General features: G+C 46.2%; 1 protein-coding gene across 1 annotated transcript in view; it reads left to right on the top strand.

Moving 5' to 3' along the window:
- SLCO3A1 (solute carrier organic anion transporter family member 3A1) overlaps positions 1 to 25,944 on the top strand; it is a gene marked incomplete at its 5' end in the record, with an annotated part of 111,148 nt that overhangs the window by 64,534 nt on the left and 20,670 nt on the right. The window contains 2 exons of the mRNA XM_079540987.1: positions 20,301 to 20,399; positions 23,354 to 23,617. Coding sequence (XP_079397113.1) covers positions 20,301 to 20,399; positions 23,354 to 23,617 — 363 coding nt within the window. The remainder of the gene's footprint in view (positions 1 to 20,300; positions 20,400 to 23,353; positions 23,618 to 25,944) is intronic.

Below are 25,944 nucleotides of genomic sequence, written 5' to 3'. Positions count from 1 at the left end.
AATAGCTGTTCTTTAATGACCCAGTTCCGATCAGGATTGACACTGCAGCCAGATGAAGTGTTCTTATCCTTTGCGGCTCTTTCCCTTTTCTTATAGTTTGGGGTGAATGGAAGATCTTGGTTGGAAAACTGGAGAACCAAAGGAGCTGGAGCTGCCCTGTGCTCAGTTCCCACCTCTGTGCCAGGCAAGAGGCAGGTTCTGGCCTGATAGTGTGGGTGCTCAGCCACAGCAGCACAGGATGAGGTCCTTCGTGTCACTGCACACAGCTAATGTTCTCCTTAATGACAGCATTGTGATGCTCACACCCAAAGATGAAACTTAAGGAAGGCTTTTTCTGTCCCAGCTGCTTTCTGTTGATGTCTGCTAACCTAATCTGTGAGTAGGAACCTGACCTCCTTGGTTACAAAACACTGCAAATAATGATGCCAGGAGCGAAGCTCTATCAGCCTTCTCCTCTTAAAAAGATTTGTTGTATAATGGTGTGTGTTGGGTGTTCTTGTCCTATGATTTAAGGCTCTGCTCATTGATTTAAATGCTCTCCAAAAGCATTATGAACCTGCATCTGGGGTTGAATTTCTGGCTTGCAAGCCTTACAGTTCAGTAACTCACAGGCTCTTCTTAATACACGCCTTCGGGAGAGATGTGGCAGTGAGCACTGAAATATATGCTCAGTTCACAAAGGCAGCAGTGGCTGCATCAGATGATGAATATTTGTTCATCCTGACACCGAAATGCAGGCTTTGGCTGGAGGATCCAGGTATTGTTGTGTCACAGCCATATTTTATTACATTTTAAGCTACAGCAACTGAAACGACACAGTTGCTTCCACATGATAAATAAAGGAAATAAAAACTGATTAAATAACAGCCCCCTGAAAGAGGAGAAGCTGCTCGGAGCTTTCAGCCTCCCGATCTTCTGATTTGCTTTGTCTTTGCTTTTTTCTTTTTTTTTTCTGGAGATGCTTTATGGGATCCGGTAAAATATTCCCTGGGAACGGCGTTATGTAACTTTCAGCAGTGTTAATGTGTGATGAGATGAACGCTGAGCCATTCAATTAACACCACGCTATTACTTCTGCTGATACGCCCAGACATATTAATGGCGTCTGCATTGATAGTGGTGGATCATAAAAGAAAAATACTGCTGCTGTCAGCAGTAGGATGTGCCAGGTGGAAGTGCAGAAGGGTTGACCTTAAGGTGTAATGAAATCCCAGGGCTGCTTGGTGCCCAGCTGGAGGTTCCCTTCCCATCAGGAGACTTGCAATTCTACAGAAGCTTCCCTGGGTGAGTTCTTTGTTGCTGAGTGGACGTTTCAGTAACTACCAAGTTGCTCTGTCTTTTTTCCTTTATTTTCTATTTTAGAAACAAACAGCAAGAAACAAATAAACCAGACAGAGGTGGTCATAAAGTCACAGAATGATTAAGGTTGGAGAAGAGCGCTAAGATCACCAAGTAGTAGCAGTCCAACCCCAGCCCACCCCCACCATGCCCACTGGCCACATCCCTCAGTGCCACGTCCCCACGGTTCTTTAGCTCCAGGGGTGGTGACTCCACCACCTCCCTGTGCAGCCTGTGCCACTACAGCACCACTCTTTCAGAGAAAAAATTTTTCCTAATATCTAACCTGATCAGCGGTCAAAACCCACGGTCCCTCTCTTTTAGGGAAAGAAGGAGCTGGGAGAGTAATGAAAACTGTGATTCAGGAAGTTGTAAATGGGAAGGAGCCTCAAAGTATCTTTGTGATGAAAGAGATGAGAGAACTTCAACACATGCACATAGGGTAATTTGTCCATGTACTGGGTGCCCGGTAGATGCAGGCTTAAGAGCTTGAGTCAAGTATCCCTTTCAAATTACTTATTTAATGTTAAATTCTAAGAAAAATATTGTCATGTCTTCAAATTTCTTCTTTCTGAGAACAGAACAAATTGTCCTGCTGTGTTTAAGTACCAAAACTTGACATCGTCAACATCTGAAAGCCGTCACAGAGGTCTTGTACAGCCATAAAGCATAACCCACAAAGCACTGTGCCCCAAAAGCTGTTGGTTATGCTGACCAAACTGCGTGCTTGGCAGATCTAGGAGTACTCATACTGCTTTAAGTGCTAGGAGATGAACAAGAAGGTCATCCATCTCCAGAGCACATGTTGCACACGCTGTGTCTGTGTAACTCCCATCACCAGAAGTTTGTTAACAGGTTTATGGAGCTGGCTTAGATTTATGGCAGAGGAGCAGAACGTGTGGGGAGCACTGTAGGACAGAGGCAGGCCCTGCCCCAGAGCAAATGCTTGCCTTTAGCAACAAGCAGCAAGCAGGTGCTGGGCTCAGCAGTGTGGTGTGAGCTCTTTTGCTGTCAGCAGCATTTTGTGACCCCTTTAAAAAAGAGCACGGTGCGCTCACAGCAAAGCCCTGCCACATGGCTTCGTGTGCAGCCCTGCTGGAGTGGCAGATCCTTTCAGGGACTGCTGTGCACCTCTTGCAGCATCAACTTGAAGGTCTTAGAGAAAAAGCATGCTTTGTTGTTGCTGTTGTTGTTGTTTTTTTCCTTTACTTTTGAAAATCTGCTTGAAAAAAAAAAAGAAAAATGGAAAGGTCTGCAAAATAGGAGAGATAGGATAATGCTCCAACTGCTGGCTTTCATCCTGTTAGATCTGTTGTAGGGGTGATAGTTGCTTATCCTCTGTAAGAGCTGGTCTGGCCCCAAATCAGAGTTCACACTGTAAGCAATTAATGCCGGTTAATATCCATCATTTCAGCTTGGCAGGTAACTGATCCTGCTTAGTTTAACCCATGCAGTACAAGGATGCTCAGCACAGTTCTACTGTGCAGGTGCCCATCGTGTGAACCAGAGCCCCTGTGCTGAGAGGCCGCCCATTGACCATTCAGAAACCCCTCAGTCTGCACTGATGTACCTCTGTGTTTGCTGTGTGCACTTAAGAGACCATTTGAGTGTTCGGGCTTTAGGAGATGTTGGCTGTTCTGCTTGACCTCACGTTTTAAACCTGGGCTCTGGAGATGGAGCAGGGTGGCAGGTTGCCTCCAGAAGTGTGCTGGTCCAGGCTGTGAGCCACCAGTGGGTTTTATTTCATGGCTCTTAGGGGAGAGCTGTGCAACATACACTCTGTAAAGCCTTCACCTGCCCTGGGCATGCATGAGCCATGGCAGCAGGAGATGCCAGGGAGGTTTCTTCTTTCTCAATGGCTGAGGGACTACAAGCTGTGCTAAAAGCTTACTCACCTGCTTCTAGAATTACTTCAGCTCATAGTTTCCAGTTCAGCCTGAACAACATTTGTTTTTCAGAGCATCCTGCGTGGCAAGATGGCAGAATGAGCTCTCTGAGTGCTGCTTTATGAACCCAAACATAGTTTGTTTCCCTGACCTTACCTAGTTGGGAGCGTGCCAGCAATTTATATCTTGTCAGAACAGAGAAAGGTGACTTTTTTTCCCTCGTGAAATATGAGCCTGGATGTGAGTATCTGGACATTGTCTCTGCAATAATACAGTTTTCCTCCAGAACCACCTTGGCGTTGTGCCCATGTAATTAAGTCAAAACGAGTAAGCAACACGTGCTCCGACTGTGCCATGTGGTTCCTTATTGTGTGTGCTACAATGGAGCTTCTCAGAACACGCGGGTTAATTAACATCTTTTAGGGACCTGAATAATAGATAATGGTGCACAGGGCTTTAATGTGTTGGGCTCTAATCAGTTTATTAGAAGACAGATGAAGACAACACAGCAGGGCTGTATTATTCTTGCTTATAGCCCTGGAAATTAAACTGCATAGCATTTATTTGAAATTAACCAAATGAGATCTGTTTAAAAATGTACCAGTCCCCATTTTGTTCAGGTCTATACTTAACTTGTTTGTTTGTTTTCACTGTTTCTGGAGGGGAGAGACAGCCACGTTCAGCCCCTTCTGCAGTGCTTTGTAGCACTTGTCAGTGTTGCTTTCTGAAATTCCCCCTTAGCCTAATTATCAGTAGAGCCTGTACCCAGGCAGCATTAATTAATCAGATGCAAATGGCAATTTTGAAGGTGGCAGCGGTGACTGCTGTTGGCTGTCTGCAATCAGCTTTGCTGCCCACTTGCTGGGCAAGGCACAGAGGAGCTGTGAGCATGCAGCAGGCTCTGTGCTCACCTTTGGATGTCAGAGGTGGGAATCCTGCCCTCCTCCACCCGCACAGGGCAGGATGCAGCAGGGACACTTTGCATGTTGATCAGCAAATCTCCTTTCTTTTGCCTCTGCTACCTTGTGGAGGGCTGTCACTGCTCTGCCACATCCGTAAGCATTGCAGAGTCATCTGGGGATATCTGAGTGCTGACCTGCAACACCTCTCATTTTAAGACAGATTACTCTGTGATGTGTCAGATAGTGGAGCTGCTTTTCAGCTTGCCCGATGCATGCAAGAGTCTCACAAGCTAAAAGTAAGGCTTTACTTCCACAGTGTATTCGGCTTTTCAGGTGGGTGTTGTGGCTCTTTGCAGGCTGCATGCAGAATGTGCTGTTGTCCAGGCATTGGCACAGCCCTGCCTGTGGTGCCAATGCCCCCAGCTTGTACCCCTGTCACTAATGGAAATGACTTGCAGAACCTTGTGGGACCTCGAGGCTGTCCCTCAATTCCCACTGCTGCTCAACAGGCGAATGCTCTCCTCTGCTGTTCCCCAGCAGTGAGAAAGCAGGTCAGGTCAACTGACCTAAGCTCCTTCTCAAAGGAAGGAAAGCAGTGTTAGGCAGTTCTTGCTAAATCCTTTGAGATCAGGGACCGTGAAAGGTGCAGTCCCCAAACTGAGTGTTACTGCTAAACCGAGTGACCTTTTCCAGCCCCCTGTGTGCCAACTGTGGTTCATTCCTCCCACTGGCCTTGAGGAGATGCTGACCTCTGATCCCAACAGGCAGAGCTGCTCATCTGACCACCCCTAAACCAAAAGGGCCAGGTGGCTGTGAGCAGCAGAAATAGGTCTCTGCTTGTTGTGTTCCTCGAGGCACAGCCACTAAATACAGCTTCAGGAGGCTGGAAACTGTATACAACACTGCCTTTTCCCTGCTTTATTCGTGCCACCTCTACTTCTTCTGACAATGACAGTCAGAAAGAGCAATTTGTATTCTCTCAGCCCACAGAGATTGTGCAGGGCAGTCGGAGCACAGAGTAACTTCCCTGAGATGACAGCCCCTTCTTCATGTGTATTAATTCTCCTGCTTTTCCCTTGGGATTATTCAGTAGCCAGACAGCATGCTGCCTAAATACCAGCAGTGAGTAATGAAGATTAAGTGTTACCTCTAATGCTATCATTATGAATATTTCAGAACTTTCTGTTCAGGCTTAACTGCTATTTTGGTGCAAAAAAACCCAAGTCTTGGAGTTGAGCTGCTGTGGCTGTGACATCACGGTGCTGTGATTTGGCTCTGGCATGACACACATCCTGGAAAGCTAAGCTCCCTCAAGCCTCTTATGTAGATGTGCCTGAGAACTCTGGGTTGGGAAGGAAGCGTTTGCTAGTGAAAGTGGTTCGTCTTTAGTGTGCAACAAATGCCACTTTTCTGACTGCTGCTGCTGCAGCTTTTCATTTGGCTCCTTTATATATTATATATATATATATATATATATATATATATATATATATATAATGGTGATGCACCTCTGGGGAGCTGGCTGGCCAACCCAGGCTGCCACAGCACATTCCTATGTGGAAGGAGGAGATTTGGGGAGGTTGGACTGGGTGACCTTTAAAGGTCCCTTCTGACTAAAAATGTAAGGAGAGAAAACATTGGAGCGTAAGGCTTGTACCTCGTGTGGCAGCTTCACTGTGGGGATGAATCAGGGCCTACAGCCCCAAAATATATCTTTTCTGTTTTTCCACTTACAAACTGCCCAGAGTCATTAGTTTCTTGGCAGAACACCTTCCTCTGAGAGCTTGGTGACAGCCCTTATTGGGAATTTTTTTTTCTGAAAGCTCTGGGATGAAAACATTAAGGAGATGAGGAGGTGGAGTTGATTGGTCTGAAGGGCTTTTTAGATCTTGTCATTGCCCAGGAGGAAAGTCATGAGAGCAGCAGGATGAAAGCATGCCTGTCCCTACAAGGGGACACGCTGTCACCGTGTGCTGCCCGACTTCGGGGTCAGGGGAGGGGGAAGGAGATCTGGAGGTGTAACATCCTTTGTGTGCTGGGTGTCTCTCATCACGCTCCTTTTCAAGCACCTTCAGACCTTCCTCCCTCTCACTGCCACTTCTGTGCAAGCTCAGAATTATTTCACATGCACATATTAATGAAAGAGCTGGGAAGGTTTGGGGAAAGGTCTGCCTCTGTGCACTAAGAGGTGACCTATTTTTCTGCACATCATCTTATCTCGCTGTGACAGGACCACAAGCACTTTGCTCTGCACAGTATGCCGGGGAGGTGGCACAAAGCAATGGACTGGGGACGGGGACTTTGTTTGCTGCTGGCCATTGCAGTGGGACAGTCACAGCACATTTCTTGTCAGCATCACATTTCTGCATGCATCTGCTGTTTAAAGCAATAGCAGTTTTCAGATACAACATCATATCATCCTATCTTTTTTTCTCAACTTGTTTACAGGTTCACTGCTCCTATAAATGCTCAGTTTTGCATAGTGAAATTATACATGTCCCAAAGTAAAGCTGGGAAAAGCAGTCCTGCTCTGAGCATGGTGATGAAGTGCTGTGACCTAACACAGCTCTGCCATAATGCTGCTGAGCAGTTACATGCTTTCCTGTAATGACAAACTATGTGGACGCTAATACGTTTGGTCTCTGAAAATTATATATTGCTGAACTATCCTTCATGGCACACACTTCAGTTATCATCCCGAATGGTTACCATCTCCTATTATTACTATGCAGTTAACGGTCATTTACAGGGAGAGAAAACTTTTCCCTTTCCTGAGTGGGAAGGTATAATAATTTGCCTGAAGCCTTCAATTAGCACACTGCAGATGCACACAGTCTATGATTTCAGTCCCAGGTAATTTCCTTCAGCCGCATGCCCGGCTACAGTCTCATGCACAATCTTGTCAAAACGCAGTGATGAAAGGATTAGAGCTTTTTCCTACAGCCTGCAGCTTTGAGGATGATCATAAAGGTCGCTCCTGGATCAGAAAACCTTCTTGGGCTTTTCTGCACCTTGTTCACTGTGGCAGTTTTCTGTGAGGCCAATTCATTCAAGTGGGTGTTCTGCAGGTTTGCATCAAACGGGTCCACATTTTTCAACAGAATATTTTCAACATTATATCATTTGAATGGGAGAAGAAGCTTCTTAATCTCAGAAGAGATGAAACAATCTCTCGGTAGCTATTTTTCTCTCGGCGCATAACGATCCAGTAATATCAGTGAAGCATTTGGGGAATGTTACTTTTGGCAAAGAATTCGCAAGGCTCGGTGACTTGTCTCGACGTAGGACTAAGGGAAGTATTTCCACAGGAATGGAAAACTCTTGTTTTTATCGAGCTGTTCTTCCAAATTTCCCATAGAGGAACTCAGCTCTTTGAAGCCAAGGGTTCTTTTCCTGACGACCCATGACCAGACACCAGTGGTCATGGGCATGAGTTGATGTTTAGACTTAATGATCTCAGTGCTCTTTCCAGCCTCAGTTATTCTATGAATCTGTTCATAAGTGTTAATCTCCAAACCGGGTTAAATTGTACATTTAACTGTGTAAAGGAAAAATGGCAGTGAGGGGAATTAATATGGAGGGAAATGCTTTTAGACTTGCAGCTCCATTGTGGAAAGGAATGTAAACAGGATAATGTGAAAACCATGTCCCATCCCCTCCCCATGGTTCAGGTTACGGTGGGAAAGGCAGAATGGAAGTTTCTGGCAGACGCATGCCTGCTTTGCAAGGCAGAAATATGCCATAAGTACTGAGCACTGTCTGCTCTGGATCCTTCTAAACATACTGGTAGGTTTAATAACAAAAACCTTCTGGCATGTGATAAAAGAACAGAGTGAAAGCAAAGGCAGAGTGTTCCCCTGAGATGGCCATTTCATTGGCAATGGTTTACCACAAAACTAAGCTTGTGATTTTCATATGTTGTGTCTGGATTCAGTGACATATGGCAGAATATCACATTGATTTGGATTGGGATCCTGCGGGTAGCTTTACAGAGATCTATTCCAAAGGAAGCTGTGAGCCATCATGCGATCGTGAAGGAATGCAAGAGAGGGCAGATCTTCCTGGTGACCACATCCACAGAGAAATCTGCCATTTGGATGGTCCTTCAGCAGGATGTGTGCTGGGATTAGCTGCTCTGCAGCTCAGCAATGTTGTCGGTTGTATTTCCTTTACAGTTTGTTGGCTGTAGAGAACGGACATTCATGTTGAGTGTAATTGTGATTACTCACATAGGGCCTTGCAGCTCTGTGAAGGTGCCAGGTGTTGTGTCCTCTGTGCTTGTGATGTGTGCCAAGCCCAAGACTCTTGCCTGTGCTTGATGACTGAAGATAAAATTAAGATGTGATGAGTATTAAAAGGAGAAGGACATAGTTCAGTGGGTGACTGTGAGAACTACGAGGAGGGATCTATCCAAGATTGTAAAGGCCCTAATGTAGAGTCAGTGTGTGTATTGACTGGGCATTTCCTAATAACAGTGCTGTAAAATGGTGTAGGATTGAGATCAAGCATCCCTAAAACCTTGAGAATACCCTTGGTCACATTCCTGAGTGCTTCAGTCCTATGTTTTCTCTTTTTTCTAGCTTGTTTAATGAAGAAAATACTTGATGTGTGTGATATGCAGTAACAGGGAGCCTCTTACTGAATCAAGAAAGAGCCTGATTTATTCTTGTATAAGGCTTTGCCCCTGCCTGGTGTTAGCAGTGTCACAAACTGCCATTTCTTTTTGGGGAGCTGGAGATGGTAGAAATTAGAAGGTAGAAGTTCAAAGGTAGAGGAAATGAGAGGTCTCCACTGGACTAAAAGACCTGTTCTCCTGCCAAGGCAAGCTTGCTGCATCCTACCAACCCACAGATGAACTCCTGACGGCGCTTTGAGATCTTTCCATGATGCTACATAATGAGCATCTGTAATAGCTATAAATACAGGCAGGGCTTGTGGCCAGGCTGCTGCTGCAGAGGCTTTGGCCACAGAGCTGCCACTGCTTTCCATGGTCACAGAGTCATAAGCAAGGACTCTAGGACTTCATGTTTTAAGATCCTTACTCTCTATCAGTAATGTATAAGCCAGTGTGCAAAAACTCAGTGCATTCAAGACTTCCTCATTGCCCAAAGCCAGTTAGTGCATGCTAAGAAAGGAAAGGGAGGGCTGATATTTGGCAGGTTACAAGAGTACAGCTTTTTACAAGTTTTATTGTTGTCTGTATGGTGGCTTTGGGTTTGCTCATGTAATATGAAAGGTACACATTGCCAGTTGATGTGGGAACAATGGGGAAGAAATTGGTGCTTCTTGGGTATTCATGAAGGCAATACCACTATAGAAAGCCTCTTATTTTTTATTGCTTTGTTGTTGGAAGCACTTTCTATTCTCCTTTCAAACCTACCTCTCCCTGGAGTCAGTCTTGCAAGAACCACCCTTTCTGGTTGCATTACAGTGGTTTTCAGCAGGACTCTAATAACTAATTAAGGCTGGAATCATAGCAGGTGGTTAAAAGGGCCCTGTTGGTCATCGTTTTGAGCCCTGGCAGAAAGCCTGCCCTGGAAAATGTAATTACTGCCCTTAAGAATACCACCAACTCTGCCAAAAATAGTAGAAGTGGATTACCATCCAAAGCCACAGCAGCTGGGATGCATGGCAGCGGCACAGAGCGGCAGGATCCTTCCCTATGGCAATTCTTTCAGCTGGATTTCATTAACGGTATGGGTTTCTTGGAGTGCTTTGTGGGACTGGGCTTGGAAGTGCCAACAGTGGCAGTTTGCTGGCAAGGCTTGCATCAGGTGGGTGGTAACGAGTCGTAATCCTCTTAACCAGCTCAGGTCCAGTCAGAACAGTTTGGTTGTCTGAAAATTTCATCATCTGAGTGCTTACCTGTGCAGTAGTCTCTAGGGATGAATTTCTTACAGGAACTACGTGCTGGAAGCAGTCAGCAAAAGAAGAGACGCCAAGAATTCACAAAGCCATCTTGGAGCTGGGCAGGAAGCATGACTTCTGCTCAGAGACACTTGCAATGACTTGGTTGTCTACCAAGAAGAAGAATTGCTTGCGAAGAAGACAGCATAAAGGCAATTAGAGGGCTTCAGATGATCTTGGTGGTCTCTTCCAACCTTTGCGATTCTCCAATTAATTTAAAAAGAAAGAAAAACTGCACCTCCACCTTCTTGAAAGCATGAAGCCTTCACTAGAATAACTTCCCCAGGCCAAGGCTCCGTCCCATTGAACACCTGGAACAGAGTCATTCTGGTGCATTAAATGGGATATTTCAGGTGCTTTTGATTCATCTCCCAGTTTAAAAGGTTGTCTGTAGGAGGGAATTGTTCCTCTTAGTGCCATTGTGCGGGATCTTCATCCTAGGCTTCATTCATAGGGCTTTGTTTTCATCTTTGTGCCGTTGTTGTGGATGCTTAATTAAGGGAGACAAGCCCACAATGATAGCAGCAGCTGTTCTGTGCCCTAGGGAGAAAGGCAGTCATCAGGGACAGGGTCCTATGTGTCACAAAGGAAAATATTTGTATGAAAGAGGCACAAGAGAGCTTTGAAGTTCTGTCTTTGTAAGAAGCCTCAACAAAATGTCTGTGTGACCCATAGTTTTGGGAACTGGAGAGAAGGATTTGCTGTGCTGATGGAGTGCTGGGGATGAGGTGCTGAGTTGTGCACTCCATCAGCAACACAGTTCTCTGGCTCCAGCCACTCGGGTTTGTGCTCGTGGTGCAACTGAGCTGCTAGGGAGTGCCAGAAATTATATTGAAAGTAATCTTAGACTGGGGGATTATCCTGCATGCAGCCGGCTCCCCATCCCCCATTACAGACTGGCATCTGGCATCCCTTGTTCTTTGCCATGTGGGGTAATGCGGGTATCTGAAGGAGCCTGTCTGACCAGAGCATCCCATTTTCTGCTCTTCCATGCTCTGTGGGAACACTGCTGTCCCAGCATCCTCCTCCTGTTTATTTCTGAGCATCTCTGTAGGATGCCCTCATGAGCCCATGCCTGGCTTTGGGCTTCAGGCTGCATTCCCTGTGCTTCAGACACAGCCCATTAGGCTTCCAAATGATGCACCTGATGATAACAAATAGTACATGTTTCAGTCTTCCCAAACTCTTCTTGTTGAGAAGGGTGCACAAAGCCTGTTGAGCAGTAAGATTGATGTGCAGCAAGTGCCTCTGGAGCCAGGACTGTACATTGCACACTGCAGGTGGGTCACCTCAAGGGAAGGAGATGGGTGACCCAAAGCCTGCTGAGGTCAGTGGAAGTGTTCCCACAAGCTTCGGCAAGGTTTAGGTCAGTGCAAAGAATGACTATTGTCAAGAGCAAATACTTTTTCTGCTGTTGTTTGCAATACAAGGAAGCAGAACAACAGAAGTTTTGTTTTTAATTTCCTTCCCTTCTTGATGGCTCAACCATTGCTAGAATAGATTAAATCTATTCTGCAGTGAAAAGCACGGCCCTTTCTTAAATGGTCAGTACTGATAAGTGTTATCAGCCCTGTATTCCCAGCAACTTGCTTTGCATTTAGGTGATTCCCAGGCTGTTTCTCGCTGCAATAATTTAGGGCTTGCCTGTGCATACCCACTTGCCTATGGGTCATGCAGCATATCTGAGCAGGAGGAGTGGGGGATGTTGCAAGGAAAAGCCTTTCCAACAGCGAGGAACAGAGCTGAACCTCTCTTCCTTACTGCATGGTTTTTTGTGAAAGCAGTAAGCTGTCTCTATTGACACAGAGCGTCAGTTAGTGATGTGACGTGTTGTTTCCTCATATAAGATATGTGGGATGGGAAGGGATACCCCAAAGACTAAGGTTAAAATGGGAGGGAGGCAGTGTTGGCAGCCTCCTCCTCAAACCAGCATGTTCTATCTGTGAGGAACTCTGTGTGCAGCTTTCAAAAAATAAATAAAAAAGTAAGGAGGTGTTGTGCCAACCTCCTAAATGACAGATGCCGCAATTTCTAGCCTCAGAAATTTGCCCTCTGTGTGTGAATAGCTCATTGTATTCTCAGTCATATGATGTTGTTTTTTTCCTAATATATTATAGTGCATGAGGAAATAAAGAGGCTTTCATGGAATTCAAGTGATGAAGGTAAAACCTCCAAGAGCCACAGGAGCCCTTGTCCCCATTTAATGTGTTGTGCTGAGAGGTGGATTAGACAGATTGAAATGGGAATCACCGAATCATTATGGTTGGAAAAGGCCACTAAGATCATGTAGCCAAACTCACCCCACCATGCCCATTAACCACATCCCTCAGAGCCACATCCCCACGGTTCTTGGACGCCTCCAGGGATGGTGACTCCACCACCTCCCATTATTCCATTGTGTGGTGTATTCTTATGCTTCTCCATTGGATCAAACCCATTTGGTGTTAAATGAGAAATCGATCATCAGATTCAGAGGATTACAGCCTTGAAGGGAGGGAAATGTGTCCTGGAAGTGTGTTTCCATTCTGACCTACTCTTGGCACAGTTCCTGTGAATTAACACAAGGAAGTCTGCCCTTCTTTAGCTGAAGCAGCACTGCAGATTTGGTGAAACAGGTGTTGGTGTTTAACGGCTGGAAGGAGATGAACAGAGCTTGAAGGCATGTGACTGAAACCCTGCGAAGTGTACTTGGCATCTAAGCAGACTTCTCTTTTGGTGGCTGCTTCCCAAGGTAATTAGCACGGAGGAATTTACTTGACGTATGGAAATCTCTTGTTCAAGCGCAGAGCTATAGCTGGTGTGTTTGCACAGTACGTGTGATCTGTGGGATCCAGAGCTGGTGGGATGGGTGCTGCGTTGGGTTTGCGTGCTATAGTTAGACACAGTCATACACCTGCTTCTCAAACTGAGCTGGCTCCTGCTCACGACGTGGCGACAAGAACATTTCAGGGACAAGAAGGTGAGCCAGCAGGGTAGGTGGAGCGAGTGGCTCGTCCTTGCATTTCAGAGACGCTAAAGAGAGTTTAACACTGTTGGATTTTTTTGCTCTGCAAGAGCAGGAATACTAACCCAGGGATACACCTGAATGGACAGGGATTTGTTTCTGGCAGAAAGTGATGGAAAATGGACCCAACCCTCCTGTAATTGCATGTCCAAGCTACCTGTGAATTGGTTGTACATACCTATGAGTATCAGGCAGTGTTTATTCCTTCAAAAATGGTGATTTATAAATAACTGCCGTGAACGTAAGCGTTTTGACAGAGGGTAATTAAGACAGCATTGTATGGAGCAGGCACGTCTATTAAATCCCATGCAGCAGATGTAGTTTTGGAGGCAGTTCTGTCCAGAATGCTTGCATGGACCCAGGCAATTCTGCAGGTTGCTTGTGTGCACTCTGTATGTCAATATTAGGAGACAGGGTGTCTGAGTGATTGCAGCTTAGGTAGGAAAACACTGCTACAACAATATCACTGCGTACATAATCCTCCATGAGTGTTCACTGCTGTAGTTAAATATGCAGAGACTGATGGAGATGGCTAGTGGATTAGTGTCTGCTATGCATCGTGCCAGGGATTGATTAGCATAAGCAAATTTCTTCTTTGGCTTCCCATCAGTGAGGAAGGAAATGCAGCAAGCAGTCCCTCAACTGCCTGGGAGGGTGTTGGGATGCTCAGAAGTGGGGAATAGTGAGCTCCCAGTGCCAGCTGGTAGGGACCATAGCAGTGCTAGGGCTTTGTAGTGGGAGTGTCCCTATAGTTTTCTTTTCAGAGCTCACAGAGTGACTATTTTGCTTTCTATTGCGTTAGCAAATGCAAATTTGAGGTTTGGGGAGGTTTTGTCATAGTGCAATTTGCTCCTTTGCGGTCTCGTTCATGATCCTATTTCGGCAGCTGGGCAAACCAGTGACCCAGAGGCCAGGACAAATAGGGATCTGGGCTGGATTTTTGCTGGTTTGCTTGGCTTTTCATTATTTCTGTGCTTATCAGAATGAAGGGCAGAAGCCAGCAAATGGGTGTGTTTGGAGCTGCCAGAAGTGCTCCAAGTCATTATGGAGCATTCAGGGCTGGGTGCTGAGCTTGTGCTCTTATTGCAGAAGTCCAGGCACTCTTTGTACTGTTCTGCAAATGTTGTGTGTGTGCCTCGGGATCCCCCGGGGCTGTCAGCGGTTGGTAAAGCATTGATCCTCTCAAACATAGCCTTGATAGTGCTGGGGACAGGGATTTGCTGATAAAACAAACGTAATGCTTGGCAATAATTGAAAATGCAAGGGAGTTTGTAGAGCAAAAGGTCTGTTTAAGGAATGAGATTTCATCTCAAAGTCAGGAGGCATCTCCTTGGAGAAATCCTGACTTATGATAGAAATAAATATTGAAGGGGAGGCTGGTAGGCTGGGGAGAAACTGCCATGTAACGTACCTTCAGTCCAGTGTCCTTTCCATCCTAGCAACCTCTTTAGTGATTAACACCTGAGTGCTATACACAGGCCAGAACAAATTGCTTCGTAGAATCATGGAGGGCCTCAGGTTGGAAGGGACTTTAAAGCCCACCCAACACCAACGCCCTGCCATGGGCTGGTTGTCCCCACCAACTCAAGCTGCCCACACCCCATCCAACCCTCCCTTGGGCACCTCCAGGAATTGGGCACCCACAACTTGCTGCTTACATCCATCCCCATTGCAGGCATCACTGGGCAGCCTCGAAGTAGAGCCCACATCTGGCAGGGGGCTACCAGTGTTGAGATGGGGGCAAAACTAATAAACAGTTTGTGTGCCTCTGTACAGATTGCAGTTACTCAACCTCCCCCTCTCGTTCTTATCTAACACCAGTACAAGGCTGGAGCCACTTTGATCCCCATCAGAGCAGAGACTAAACATTAAAGTGAATTATCCAAAGTTGTTCCTCATTAATCGACAGCTGCAGGCACTCTGAAGCATCTGCCAGGATTGTTTTGACGTTCCCTTCGCTTCAGTGGCTGCACTGAGGCAGCAGAACAAATCAGAACACACCGTTGGTGCAGCACCACCTGGCCATGTTTCCTATCAGAGCTACAGCAGTGCCAGTGGAAAAGCGAGATAAGGAAGAGAGAGATGGCAGTAGATGAGAAAATGATGTATTTTCAGGGTGAATGAGGAAAAGTTTCTCCTGGGAGGGGTGGGCTGGGGGCTGATGGTGTTGCTGGGCTCTGCAGGACTGCAGGCATCCACACACCACGCTGACTCCAAGAGGGTTTTTCCATAGGAAGGTGCCATCTGAGTAGGACGTGGCCATCCCCATCCCCACACCGTGCATCTGGAGGTTACATCAGCTAATAAAAATCAAAGGAAGCCTTCTGAAATTGTTAAGCTCGGCCCACAGTGCAAAAGTCTTCCTGTGGAGCCCTGATGGTTCAGGAGGATACAGCATTTGCAGCTTGTCCAGCTGCCTGCCGTCCTCGGGGCTGCTGTGTCCCTTTAAGACCGGCACACGAGCTGTGTTCCAGTAATCCCTTCTCAGGAGCCTGCCCTGCAACGGGAAATGTGGGACAAGCAGGGTTTTGAGATTATCTCTTGCTCTGCAAAACTACTCCCTTGGTGCTTTAGAAAGAGCTCGCTCCCACAGCAGGCAGGAGGCAGCAGCATCTGGCTGGGGCCACCACCCGCAGCGTGACATGTCCCTTGTCCCCAGCGACACCCCGTGGGTTCATGACAGCTCACGTGTGTGTTCTGCCCTCTGTGCACCACATATGTGCACTCTGTGGCTGTCACCAAACCATCTGGTCACTGTCACCCTCAACAGAGATCGCATTTCGCTGCCTATTCCCCCACAGGGATGCGGTTACGTGATGCGATGGTGAAACCACCTTTGGAGGGAGGTTCCCATGTCTTCCACATGGATCTTGTTTTGCACACCCTCGCACCAATGTGGTTTTTGAGTCAAATACCCCACTTTGAAGTTTTTATTTATGGGCTTCCCTCAAAACCTCATTCCTGGGGTAGCAGGCAGAGCCCATAAGCTTTCCTGAGAGTGAGCTGCTCCATAGCACAGTGCACAACCTCCTGCAACCTAGTATCACGGAGATGCCAAGGCTTCTGCCTGGCTTAATGTGATGTAAGCCCAGCAGGGATGAGCCACACCTCCATGATTAAATGGAATGGGATCTGTACCAGCGGGAGAGCTTGAGATACTGTGTAGTTGACTGCTGATGGTCCAGAACAGTGAAGATGCTTCAGGCATCCAGACTCTGCTGGAATTATGGATCAACCAGAGGAGACCGTGCTGATGTGTATCCTGGAAGTGGCAGTGTCTCCTGGCTGGGCACTTTGATGTTTGGACCAATCTGATGGCAAAACAGAGAAGGACAGGAAATGAAATCTTCGTTCAGCATCTTGCCTCTGTGTCTGCATCAGTTTGTTTGAAGCCAGCAAGTTTGATTCGGATATGTTCTTGAATCAAACCTTAGCTGGTATCTAAGTGTTGAGTGGACTAAGTCAGAAATATGTATCCTGCTCCTGGACATGAGTACATCATCTTTTACTAAGCAAGGTCTCTGTCACAGTGCACTAAATCCCGTTATAAGCACCTGAGCTCCTTTATAAAGCAAAACCACACCCAGAATCCTGACTTTTGCTTCAGGATTTCTTATAAGAAAATAAAATAACCTGGACTCAATAAGAAACTACATTCAAGACCAGGCTGGATGGGGCCCTGGGCAGCCTGACCTAGTGATTGGCATCCCTGTCTGTGGCAGGGGGCTGGAACTAGGTGGTCTGTAAGGTTCTCCTCCAACCTAAGCCATTCTATGATCAACCAAGGGACAGCTCTTTAATACTGTAATATTGACATCCTTTATCCCTCTCTTGGTAACTTTTCCTGTGTGCTTTGCATGACTGACTGAGCACAGTCACTCCACTGATACGTGGTACCTGCTGCTGTTCTCTCTCTTTGCTCTAATGGAAAACTGCATTAGTAGTCCTGGGCCTTATTAGTGATAAAATGCCGTCACAGAATGTCAGATCAAATAACTCCGCTGTTCCTATCCTTTCCCCAGCCCCTGGAAAATGTCTGTTAGTTGACAGAACCAAGTAGGGTTTGGCAGATTGTTCCATTTGAAAAGATGGGAGGAAAATAATTCGGATTTCTCAGTCCAGCCCGAACAGAGCAGGGAAAGAGGAATAGAGCAGGAAAGCTGAAAATGATTACTCCCATAATTTGGAAAGAATGTTATATATATGGATATATATATATTATATATATTATATATATATATAATTAAAAACAAAAACATCAAAATGCACGAAGGAGAAACCTTTCTCATCCTACTTCCTGCTGGTCTGCATAGGCCTTGCTGTTTTGAGAACATGCCCCACTTCTCTTTGAAACACTGGGTGTAGGACGAAGCAAAGGCCCTTCTGAAGAGGGTCAGCCTGCCCTGCAGAGCAGGAGGTGTTTGTTTGCAGAGCGGAATTAGAGCTGACAGTTCCAGCTTGGTTTTCCTTTCCTTCTCTTGGGGAGGATGGGAGTTACCAAATGCAAGGCTGTGAATGGTAGAAGCTGATTTTAAGCTGAGAGTGAAAGGGAAGAGGCTGGAATACCCTATATTGATTGCTGCTTTTGTTGCTTTTAATGAGGAGTTTTGCAAGAGCCTGTGATGGAGCCAGGTTTAGACCCTGGGTCTGCTTGCTCCTGGCATTGGTGCCCTTTTGCTCTGTGGCATACACCTGTATCAAGTCAGGCTGATCTAAAAGTTAGAGGGAAAAATGGGAAACAAGCTAGCAAGGGGTGTTAAGCCATCCACGATTTTATCACATCTTTATCCTGGACTGGGAGAAAGGACTTTACTAGATCTTCTGTACTGAGTATTGTCTTTGTGGTTGCATGGCCAGGTGGATGGTGTGGGAAGTATTGTCCTAATAGTGGTGGTGATGAGCAGTCGTGCGGCATTTCTCAGAAGTGGAAGGATGTCTTCAGCAAATTCTAATTTGTGTCATTTCCTTCTGAGCATTGAACTCCACGTACGTGTTTAAGTACTGATATCTTATACAGATTGCCCAACAGCCCAACTCTTGTGCCAGTGCTGTGTTCTGCTGAGCCTGGAGCACGGTCCAGCTCTCTCCAGGCTCTATCTATCGTGACAGTCCAGGCCTTGGTTTATTTCAAGAGCTGTTCAATTTGTGGCATAAGTTGTAAAACACTTTTACTGCAACCAAAGGATATTGGTGGAGTCTTGAAAGAGGGTGGCAAAAGGAGCACGAGGAAAGTCTCTTCTTGATTTTAAGACAAAAATGTAGAATCGATAATCTTACTGTAAGATCTTAGCAATTTCCCTGTTCGGTGCGTGCTCTATCCCACATTGCCCTCTAGTGAGGACATTTCAGAGTGTATAAAGCACTGGTGTGAAGGATTTTTTTCTCTGTTCCTTATCTTGCCCTTGGTTCCATGCACTTGGTTCTGTGTTCTTGCTTGTATGTGACACTGCTTTACCACCACCACCTGCAGTGGTGGTTCTGACAAGTATTAGAATTGGTCCCTCTTGTTCTGCCTGCACCAAACAGCAATGTCACTGTGCCCCCAGGTCTCTGAAGCTGTTAAACACTTACAGAAAGCCATCCAGCCACAATTAATAAGTTTTAAAAAAGAGAAAATGTATATCTGCTGCCTTTGGAGAACCAGTCATGCCTGCCTGATCCCATCTCTATGGTGTACACTCCATCCAACATGCCCACACGTGCTTGACAGTAATTACACATAAATTCATAATTAATGCACAGTTATTGAAGAAACACCTAATCTTTGCTTGCCAGACTAATAGACATGGCCATTTCTCTGCCAGATTACATCTGTTAAAACAAAATTCTTCGACTCCCAGTAACAGAGTGGGTGGCCTGGGGAGCTGGGGTGATCTGTACCATCACCCGGCCCTGGATTCAATGATAGACACTAATGCCACCTAGTGACCAAAAAAAAAAATGTGGGCAAGGTTGCCGGCCAGTAAATCTGGTTGCCCAGAGCGCCATCCGATATGGCCTTGAAGGTCTCCAGGGATGGAGCATCGCTCTGCATAGTAAAAATGGAGTTATTTTTTGACCGCACCGTCTTATTCTGCTTGGTTGAACTGTCAGCAGCAGGTGTGGTTTGCATTGCAGTGGATTGGTGATCTCCTGGGAATGTTTTGTAGCTCTGCTCATTTCTCCAGCTTCTGAGAACTGCACAGAGTTAAATTAAAGGTTTCCCGTTAAGGAACTTGAGGGCTGAGTTATCGGTGTTATGTGCCTTATGCACGCACCAAGATGCTGGGCAGCACCCACAGGGAGGTTGGAGGGAGGCGAGGATTGTATCCTTGCTGGAGAGGTAAAGCAGTCTGATGTGATCAGGCTTCTTCATGGAACATCCCTGCACTCCCAGAGCCGCTCTCCTCACTGCTCAACCCAAAGCAAACAAGCAGGTTTCACTCCACACTGTTCAGAATTCCCTGTGATTTCTTCAGAAATCCACTTACGAGGCCCCTTAGGGACTTTGTGTTGTTTCTGCATCCCATGCGAAGGTGCTAAATATGTTTCTGTTGTCTAATTTACAGATGCTGTGTGTTATCTCTACTGCTTCTTTCTCTGGATTATCCTTGTGTCCCCTGCCTTTCTGCCCTGGATAATTGGGAGTTGGCAATGTGCCTGTAGCCTTCCTGTTCCAGGGCCAAAATGGGAATGAGAATAAATGCTCTAAATATTGTATTGAAGCAAGTAATTGGCTCACAAAAGCTCTGCAGGAGCAGTAAGCCTTCACAAGAGCTCTGAATAGCTGTATGTCTTGGGGAGTGTTTGTTACGTGGCAAATATCGGTATATGATGGGGAGAAGGGTTTCTCAGATTTGAGTGAATGCTCCTACCTGCCCAAAGGGACTTCACCCAGCAGTCTGTGACAATTCAGTGTTTCATAGGCATGCTGATCCTAAATTCTGTGAATATCCAAATCTACAAGGAATTTAGCTGGAGGTGGCAAAGGTAAAGATTTCCCTGTGGGTATCTCGTGCTGGCCAATAAGATCCAACCAACACAATATAAATCCATGCGGTCTTTCCAGCTAATAGAAATCCTTCAGCATTGTCACAGCTGATCCTCTGGTTTTTTCCTGAAAGTCTATGGAGAAATGAAAAGCATTTTGGGTGCCTTTTCTCTGAAGCGTTTGATACACAGACATATCTGTCTATTTGGTACCCCAGTAAGACCGTCCCATCTTGCAGAAGACCAGAACAACATGAGCCACGTACTAATTTTCTTTTTCCTCTTTCCTTGTAGGGATCCTGTTTACAATGCTGGTATTTGGACCAGCCTGTGGATTTATCTTGGGCTCCTTCTGTACCAAAATCTATGTGGATGCTGTGTTCATCGACACAAGTAAGGAAAACTGAATTCTGTGTAAAATCAAATGTTTTAATGTATCAGCATGTCAAAAACACTGATGCTTGCAAGTATGAGCTGCTTCTCATTCCTTCTTGAGAGTCCCTTGCATGCATGGATATCACTTTTAGAGGCTTCTTGCTTTTTTTTGACCAAGATCCCAAACTTTTCAACTCTGACCCCATAAACAACAGGTTCGTAGCGGCTGAAATTTATTCCTTTCTACAGTGAGATGAGTTTTCAGCTCTAAGAGCATGCCTGAAAACATCACTGTGTTCAAGCACTGCGTAGCACGGATGTAGTAATGTTAGGGCAGCTGTGTCCAAAGCATGGCATGAAATCTGTAGAGCTGCCATCCCCAGGACCTGGGAGTATCAGCCAGGCTCTCTGATGGAAGCACACCCGTACCATGCCCAGTGCCACCTGCAAATGACCCTGTGGGCAGGTCAGTCCCACAGCGTTGTAGATGTCTGCCAAAATTAGTGCTAATTATTGTTCACCTTGACTCCATGTTGGCTTAAATCAAGTCGTTTGCAAATTTTGAAAGAGCCAGCACATTTTTATAGCTAGCTGCACTGTGCCTCTTTGCCATTAGAGGGCAATGTGTTACAGGCTTTTCTCCACTGCTTCCCGAGCCCTGCGGACTGCAAACCTAATGCTTCACGTTGTCACCTTTGAGGGTGTGCTCCAGTTTTATAAGGTTGCTAAAACATCTTCACAGGATGCAGTTGGATGGAGTTCATCCTTGCAAGGGTCAGAACCCCTTTCTTAGTCTTGTCTGTGTACGGCAGCTAGAGAAGTCTAAGTAATATCACACATGTAGGAAAGAAGTCTTTTTTTGATAGCCAAGACTTTTAGCTGTGCTTTGGTCAAGCACCACATGGCCTGTTTCCATTCCTTGTAAAGATATACGAAACACTCAGATGGTCCTCTAGGCAGAGGTGCTTGCTTGAATGTTGTTCCACATTTGGCCATTAGAGCATAATTCAGTTCAAAATATGGACGTGCAGAGGAAGGTGCTCCTTCTTCCATTAGATTAAGCTGTGGAACTCCTCACCGCAGGGCATGAAAAGTTTACAAATGAGTTCAGAAACAACTGGATGAGGTTATAGAAAGAGAAATGAAAAAGACACTATACCTGGTTTATGATGTCCCCAAACCACAAATTGCAAGAAGTACAAAGAATAACATCGGGAACATGTTGGCTTTATTCTTGTGCACTTTTTGGGTATCTGTAGTTGGTTCTATCCAGGCAGGGTGCTGGCACAGGTGAAAAATTAATTAAATCTGATTGTTTTTACATAGGATCATTGCTCCATGTTTAGAGCTCAGAGAGCCCCAGATAATTAAGGAGCTGTGGAGGAGGGTGGTGGTGGCATTAATGCTGGAGGAGCTGTGGCTCAGCAGGTTATAGATAGGGGATAGCACTTTCCAGCTGCAGGTCCAGCTGGCTTTGGCCATGGTCCATCATCATCATGCAAAGGTTGGGGCACACGTGGCCTCAGCTTGTTTTTGAATGGCAAGGAGACTCTACATTACAGCTGGAGACCAAACTCCAGAATGCCAGCCTGTCCTGCTTCCCATTTCGGACCGAAGGTGTGGGGTGCCAAGACACCCTATGGCACAACCCTTCATACAGCACCTGTACAGGAAGGGGATGTGAGGAAGACCTTTGTTTACGTTGGCTCTTCTTGTGGCTGTGTTCCCAGGAGCCTGAAAAGATGTGCTTTCAGGCAGGAGGAAATAACAGCAGAAAAACTCAATCCCTCCAAAAGACTATTTTTCAAACTTTATATATATTTGAGTGCTGCATGTTATTTTCCCTAAGGAAAAAAAGAGTTTCCTTCTGTCTCTGCTCGAGAGACAACTTGATTGCCTCACTTGAGACAGATATGTCAGTAGCCGTGCCCAGACAGACATGGTGAACAGAGCAGCTTGTTATTGCAGCCCCATGGAGCCCGGTCTCCTGGGGAGCCAGCTCCCAGCACTGGTCACCCTCCACCAGTGCTTAGTGGCCGTGGCAGTGGGGTTGCTGTTGGGAATACAGCATCTGCTCTCCTGTTGCTTATTTTAATTCCCATTAATTGACACCGGTGCTCTCTCTTTTCCTTATCTTTGCTGAATGGCAGCCAACATGATACCCTTGCCTTTTACTCTGCTTTTCTTCCTTTGCTGATGCTATCTCTACGTTTCCAGGCCCAGCTGCTACAGTGAATGGGTCTCTTTTCCAACATTTTTTACATCTTGTACATGTTTCCCCATATTTAGGATGCTCCACATTATTACAGCTGCTCATACTGCCCAAATGTCCAAAAGGACACAGGCCAGTGAATTCAAAGCCAAGTGCTGACCTGAATGAGCCAGGATGGAGATGCAGCATCCTTGTCTGTGCTGGTTCTATTCCATGCAGGTCTTTGCATGTCAGTTATATGTGTTTACTGTTCGTTTTGGCATTTCCCAGTCTTCATGCAGTCGCAGGTTGTAAGTGAGCACAAGTTTCACACCATGGAGCCCATGTCAGTATGCATTGTGTTGCAGGGTGCATCTCTTGTACGCTCCTCCATCAGCCATCTCCATAGCCAGCCAGCAGCTTTCAGGGAGGGCACTGAGGGTTTTTTATCTGTTTAACACTCTGGGCCAGTGAGACCCAAAGCCTCAGTGCCATCAAAGGGGACACTTGATACACAGCAGCATCCTAGTGTTGGCAGAGCCAAAGAGCTGCAGAGAAGCTCTGACTATGGAGTTTTGCAGAAACTGGAGGTGCCACCAAGGTAGACAAGGCTGCTTGTACTAAAGACCTCTTGCAGGGGGAGATCTGCATGTGCTGGCAGCTCGCATGGGATGGGTGCAGGATGCTCCGTGGGGCCAACAGACCCCCAAGCTATAGGATCCCTAACTCCATTGTGTTTCCTTCATCCCACCAAACCACTGACTTCTGTTTTCCCTTGCAGGTAAGCTGGACATCACCCCAGATGACCCTCGCTGGATCGGTGCATGGTGGGGAGGCTTCCTCCTCTGTGGTGCCTTACTCTTCTTCTCGTCCCTGCCCATGTTTGGCTTCCCGCAGTCCTTGCCCCCGAGGCCTGAGCACACTGGGGAGAGCGAGCAGGCCATGCTTCCTGACAGGGACTACGAGAGGCCCAAGCCGAGCAACGGGGTCCTGCGGCACGCGTTGGACGCAGAGAGCAGCACAACCTGCTTCCAGCAGCTACGAGGTGATGCACTGCCTCTGCTCACGTTTTCTGTGAGAGGCAGCAGCAGGCTACCAGCTGGTTGGATTTATAATTGGGCTCTGATTTGGGCTATCTACCTTTACCGAGGAAAAAAATACGAGCCTCTTATACTGAGATGTCAGTCCCTAGCTTCTAATTATCTCTGGTATTGTCCTCATTTTAAAGACAGACTTTGTTCCACTTGAAAGATTTTTCTTAAAATACAAAGCTTCAGAAATCCGTGATAGTCCTGTGGAGTTGATAAAAACGAAGGGGAGCACAGTCACTGCAGCAGTTTGTGAGCTTCTCTCCAGTCTGCAGTCCTGCTTCCCTCTGCCTCCCAAAACAGAGAGCCAGCAAAGACAGACAGAAGAGATGGGGAACTCCCAGCACTGGGGAGACAGCAGGGCCATTGCAGCCCCACAGCATAGCAGGACACAACATAGCCCTTAAGAATGGGGAAGAGAGAGATACCAGCCTAGGATAGCAAGAAAGCAGCAAGGCAGAAAATGGCTTGTAGCAGATGAGAATAGAAAATCCCATATCACGTCCTTTAGTGATGTCGATGAAGCTGGTTCTAATTAAGGTCAGCTAAAGATCCTGCACTATGCAGGAGTGTGGGCACATATCCTTGTTCAATACACCGCAACAGAAAATCCTTCATCTGAGGGGATGAAGAACTACCAGTTCTGTAGCACTGGTGGCTTCTTCCCACTCTCTGTCACTGTGGCAGAGCAGGTCTTGTTATTGTCTATCACATTTTGATAACCGAGGACAAAATCACTTATTCCCTGTGCAGCTGCCATAATTGGGAATTGAATGAGGTGCGTGTGGGAAAGAAAAAAAGGCTTTGGGAAAAAAATATTTGCTCAGATATAAAAAAAATGCCTTGAATAGTTGATGTGGTTGTTCATTAAGGGAAGGTCAAAGATGTGAAATATTGACTTGATGAGAAAATTCAAACAGAAGGAAAGGTAAAAAGATAGATTGTTTGAAAATGTGTCAGTGGAATGATTGCTTTTATCTTCCTGTCCTCGCTGCAGGGATTTTCTCAGGTTTGGGAAATGGGTGTTTTCCGTGGTATATCCAGCTGGGTGATTCTGTGGCTTTTGTTGTGGACTCATTGGAGCATCTGTTTCTGGCTGCTACATTTTGGCACGGGCTAGAAATTTTCGCAGGTTTTCATACAGAGGAATAAAAGAATGTGGCATGTCCTTGCTGCATGGAGGGGTGGCAGTTCTGCCTGTGGATGATGCAGAGCAAGCTGACTTGCACACAGAGAGGCCGCAGAGATGGGTGCCACAGCAGCTACTGCTCATTGAAGTACGGAAATTAAAATTCCACATCCATATGCTTCAAAGTATTGGTTACATCAGGAGGCACCACACTCTTCCACGTTACTCTTGTCACTGCGGGTAAAGTCCATTCGGATCAGTGAGTTCCAGAAGTCTCTTTGTAGATGGACTTTGAAGTACAATTTACATCACATCAAATAAGACAGGGAATGACCTTTTTAGTTATGCCTTTGAGGCTGTCACAGCCAACATGGTGTTGGTAGCTGGCATCTTCTTTCAAGTCCATTGGCACTTTTGTCTGAGTCAGAACGTGGCCAGGAGTCACATTTGCCCAAGTGCCCTCTTGAAGGTGAGCAGACATGGATGGCAAGGGAGGACTAACCTCACCATCTCTGATGCGGAGTGCTGAAGGTGGAGGCTTCAATCTTGTTGTGTATAAACATATATTGTTTTGCCAGCAGCTGAAAAATATATATGCATTCCTCTGTGACAGAGCCTCATATCCTTGATCCGTTTGCTGATTGTGTAAAGTTTCCTCTGGGGAAGGTCAGACCTGTTTATTGTTTTTCCTGGGATGAAAAGGAGTGATAATTGCATACAGAGGCTAAAAATATATATGTATGCATATAGTTGTGTCTCCTGGCCTGTCGTGGGCTTGGAATTTGTATGTGTTTGAGAAGCTGAAGAACAGAAGATGTACATGGGGTTGTGGGTGGAAGCATTCATCGGGGTTTGTGTGGTCAGTAACTCCAGCAGCTGTTCTCTAAGTGTTGTCTCTGCAGCTCCATCCTGAACAGGTGTGTGCTGGGCATCAGTCCATGGCTGCGTGGAGGTGTGTGGTTGTCCATCTCTTGTGCATTGTGTGGAGAGTTTATACTCTGGGCTTTGTGTGAATGGGCTGTAGCAGCAGTGCACTCTTGGAGGCTGAGCTGAGAATCCTTTTTGGCTATTAAATGGTTCTGATTTTTTATTTTTACTTTTTTTTTCAAGCCTTGCAGTGACTGCTGCAAATGAGTGGCCATGGCAGGAGGGAAG

The sequence above is a fragment of the Tetrao urogallus genome (genome assembly GCF_951394365.1).
Source record: "Tetrao urogallus genome assembly, chromosome: 11".
In the NCBI taxonomy this organism is placed as follows: Eukaryota; Metazoa; Chordata; class Aves; order Galliformes; family Phasianidae; genus Tetrao; species Tetrao urogallus.
Note: the sequence above shows the minus strand (reverse complement) of the source record. Positions and strands in the feature narration are given on the sequence as shown.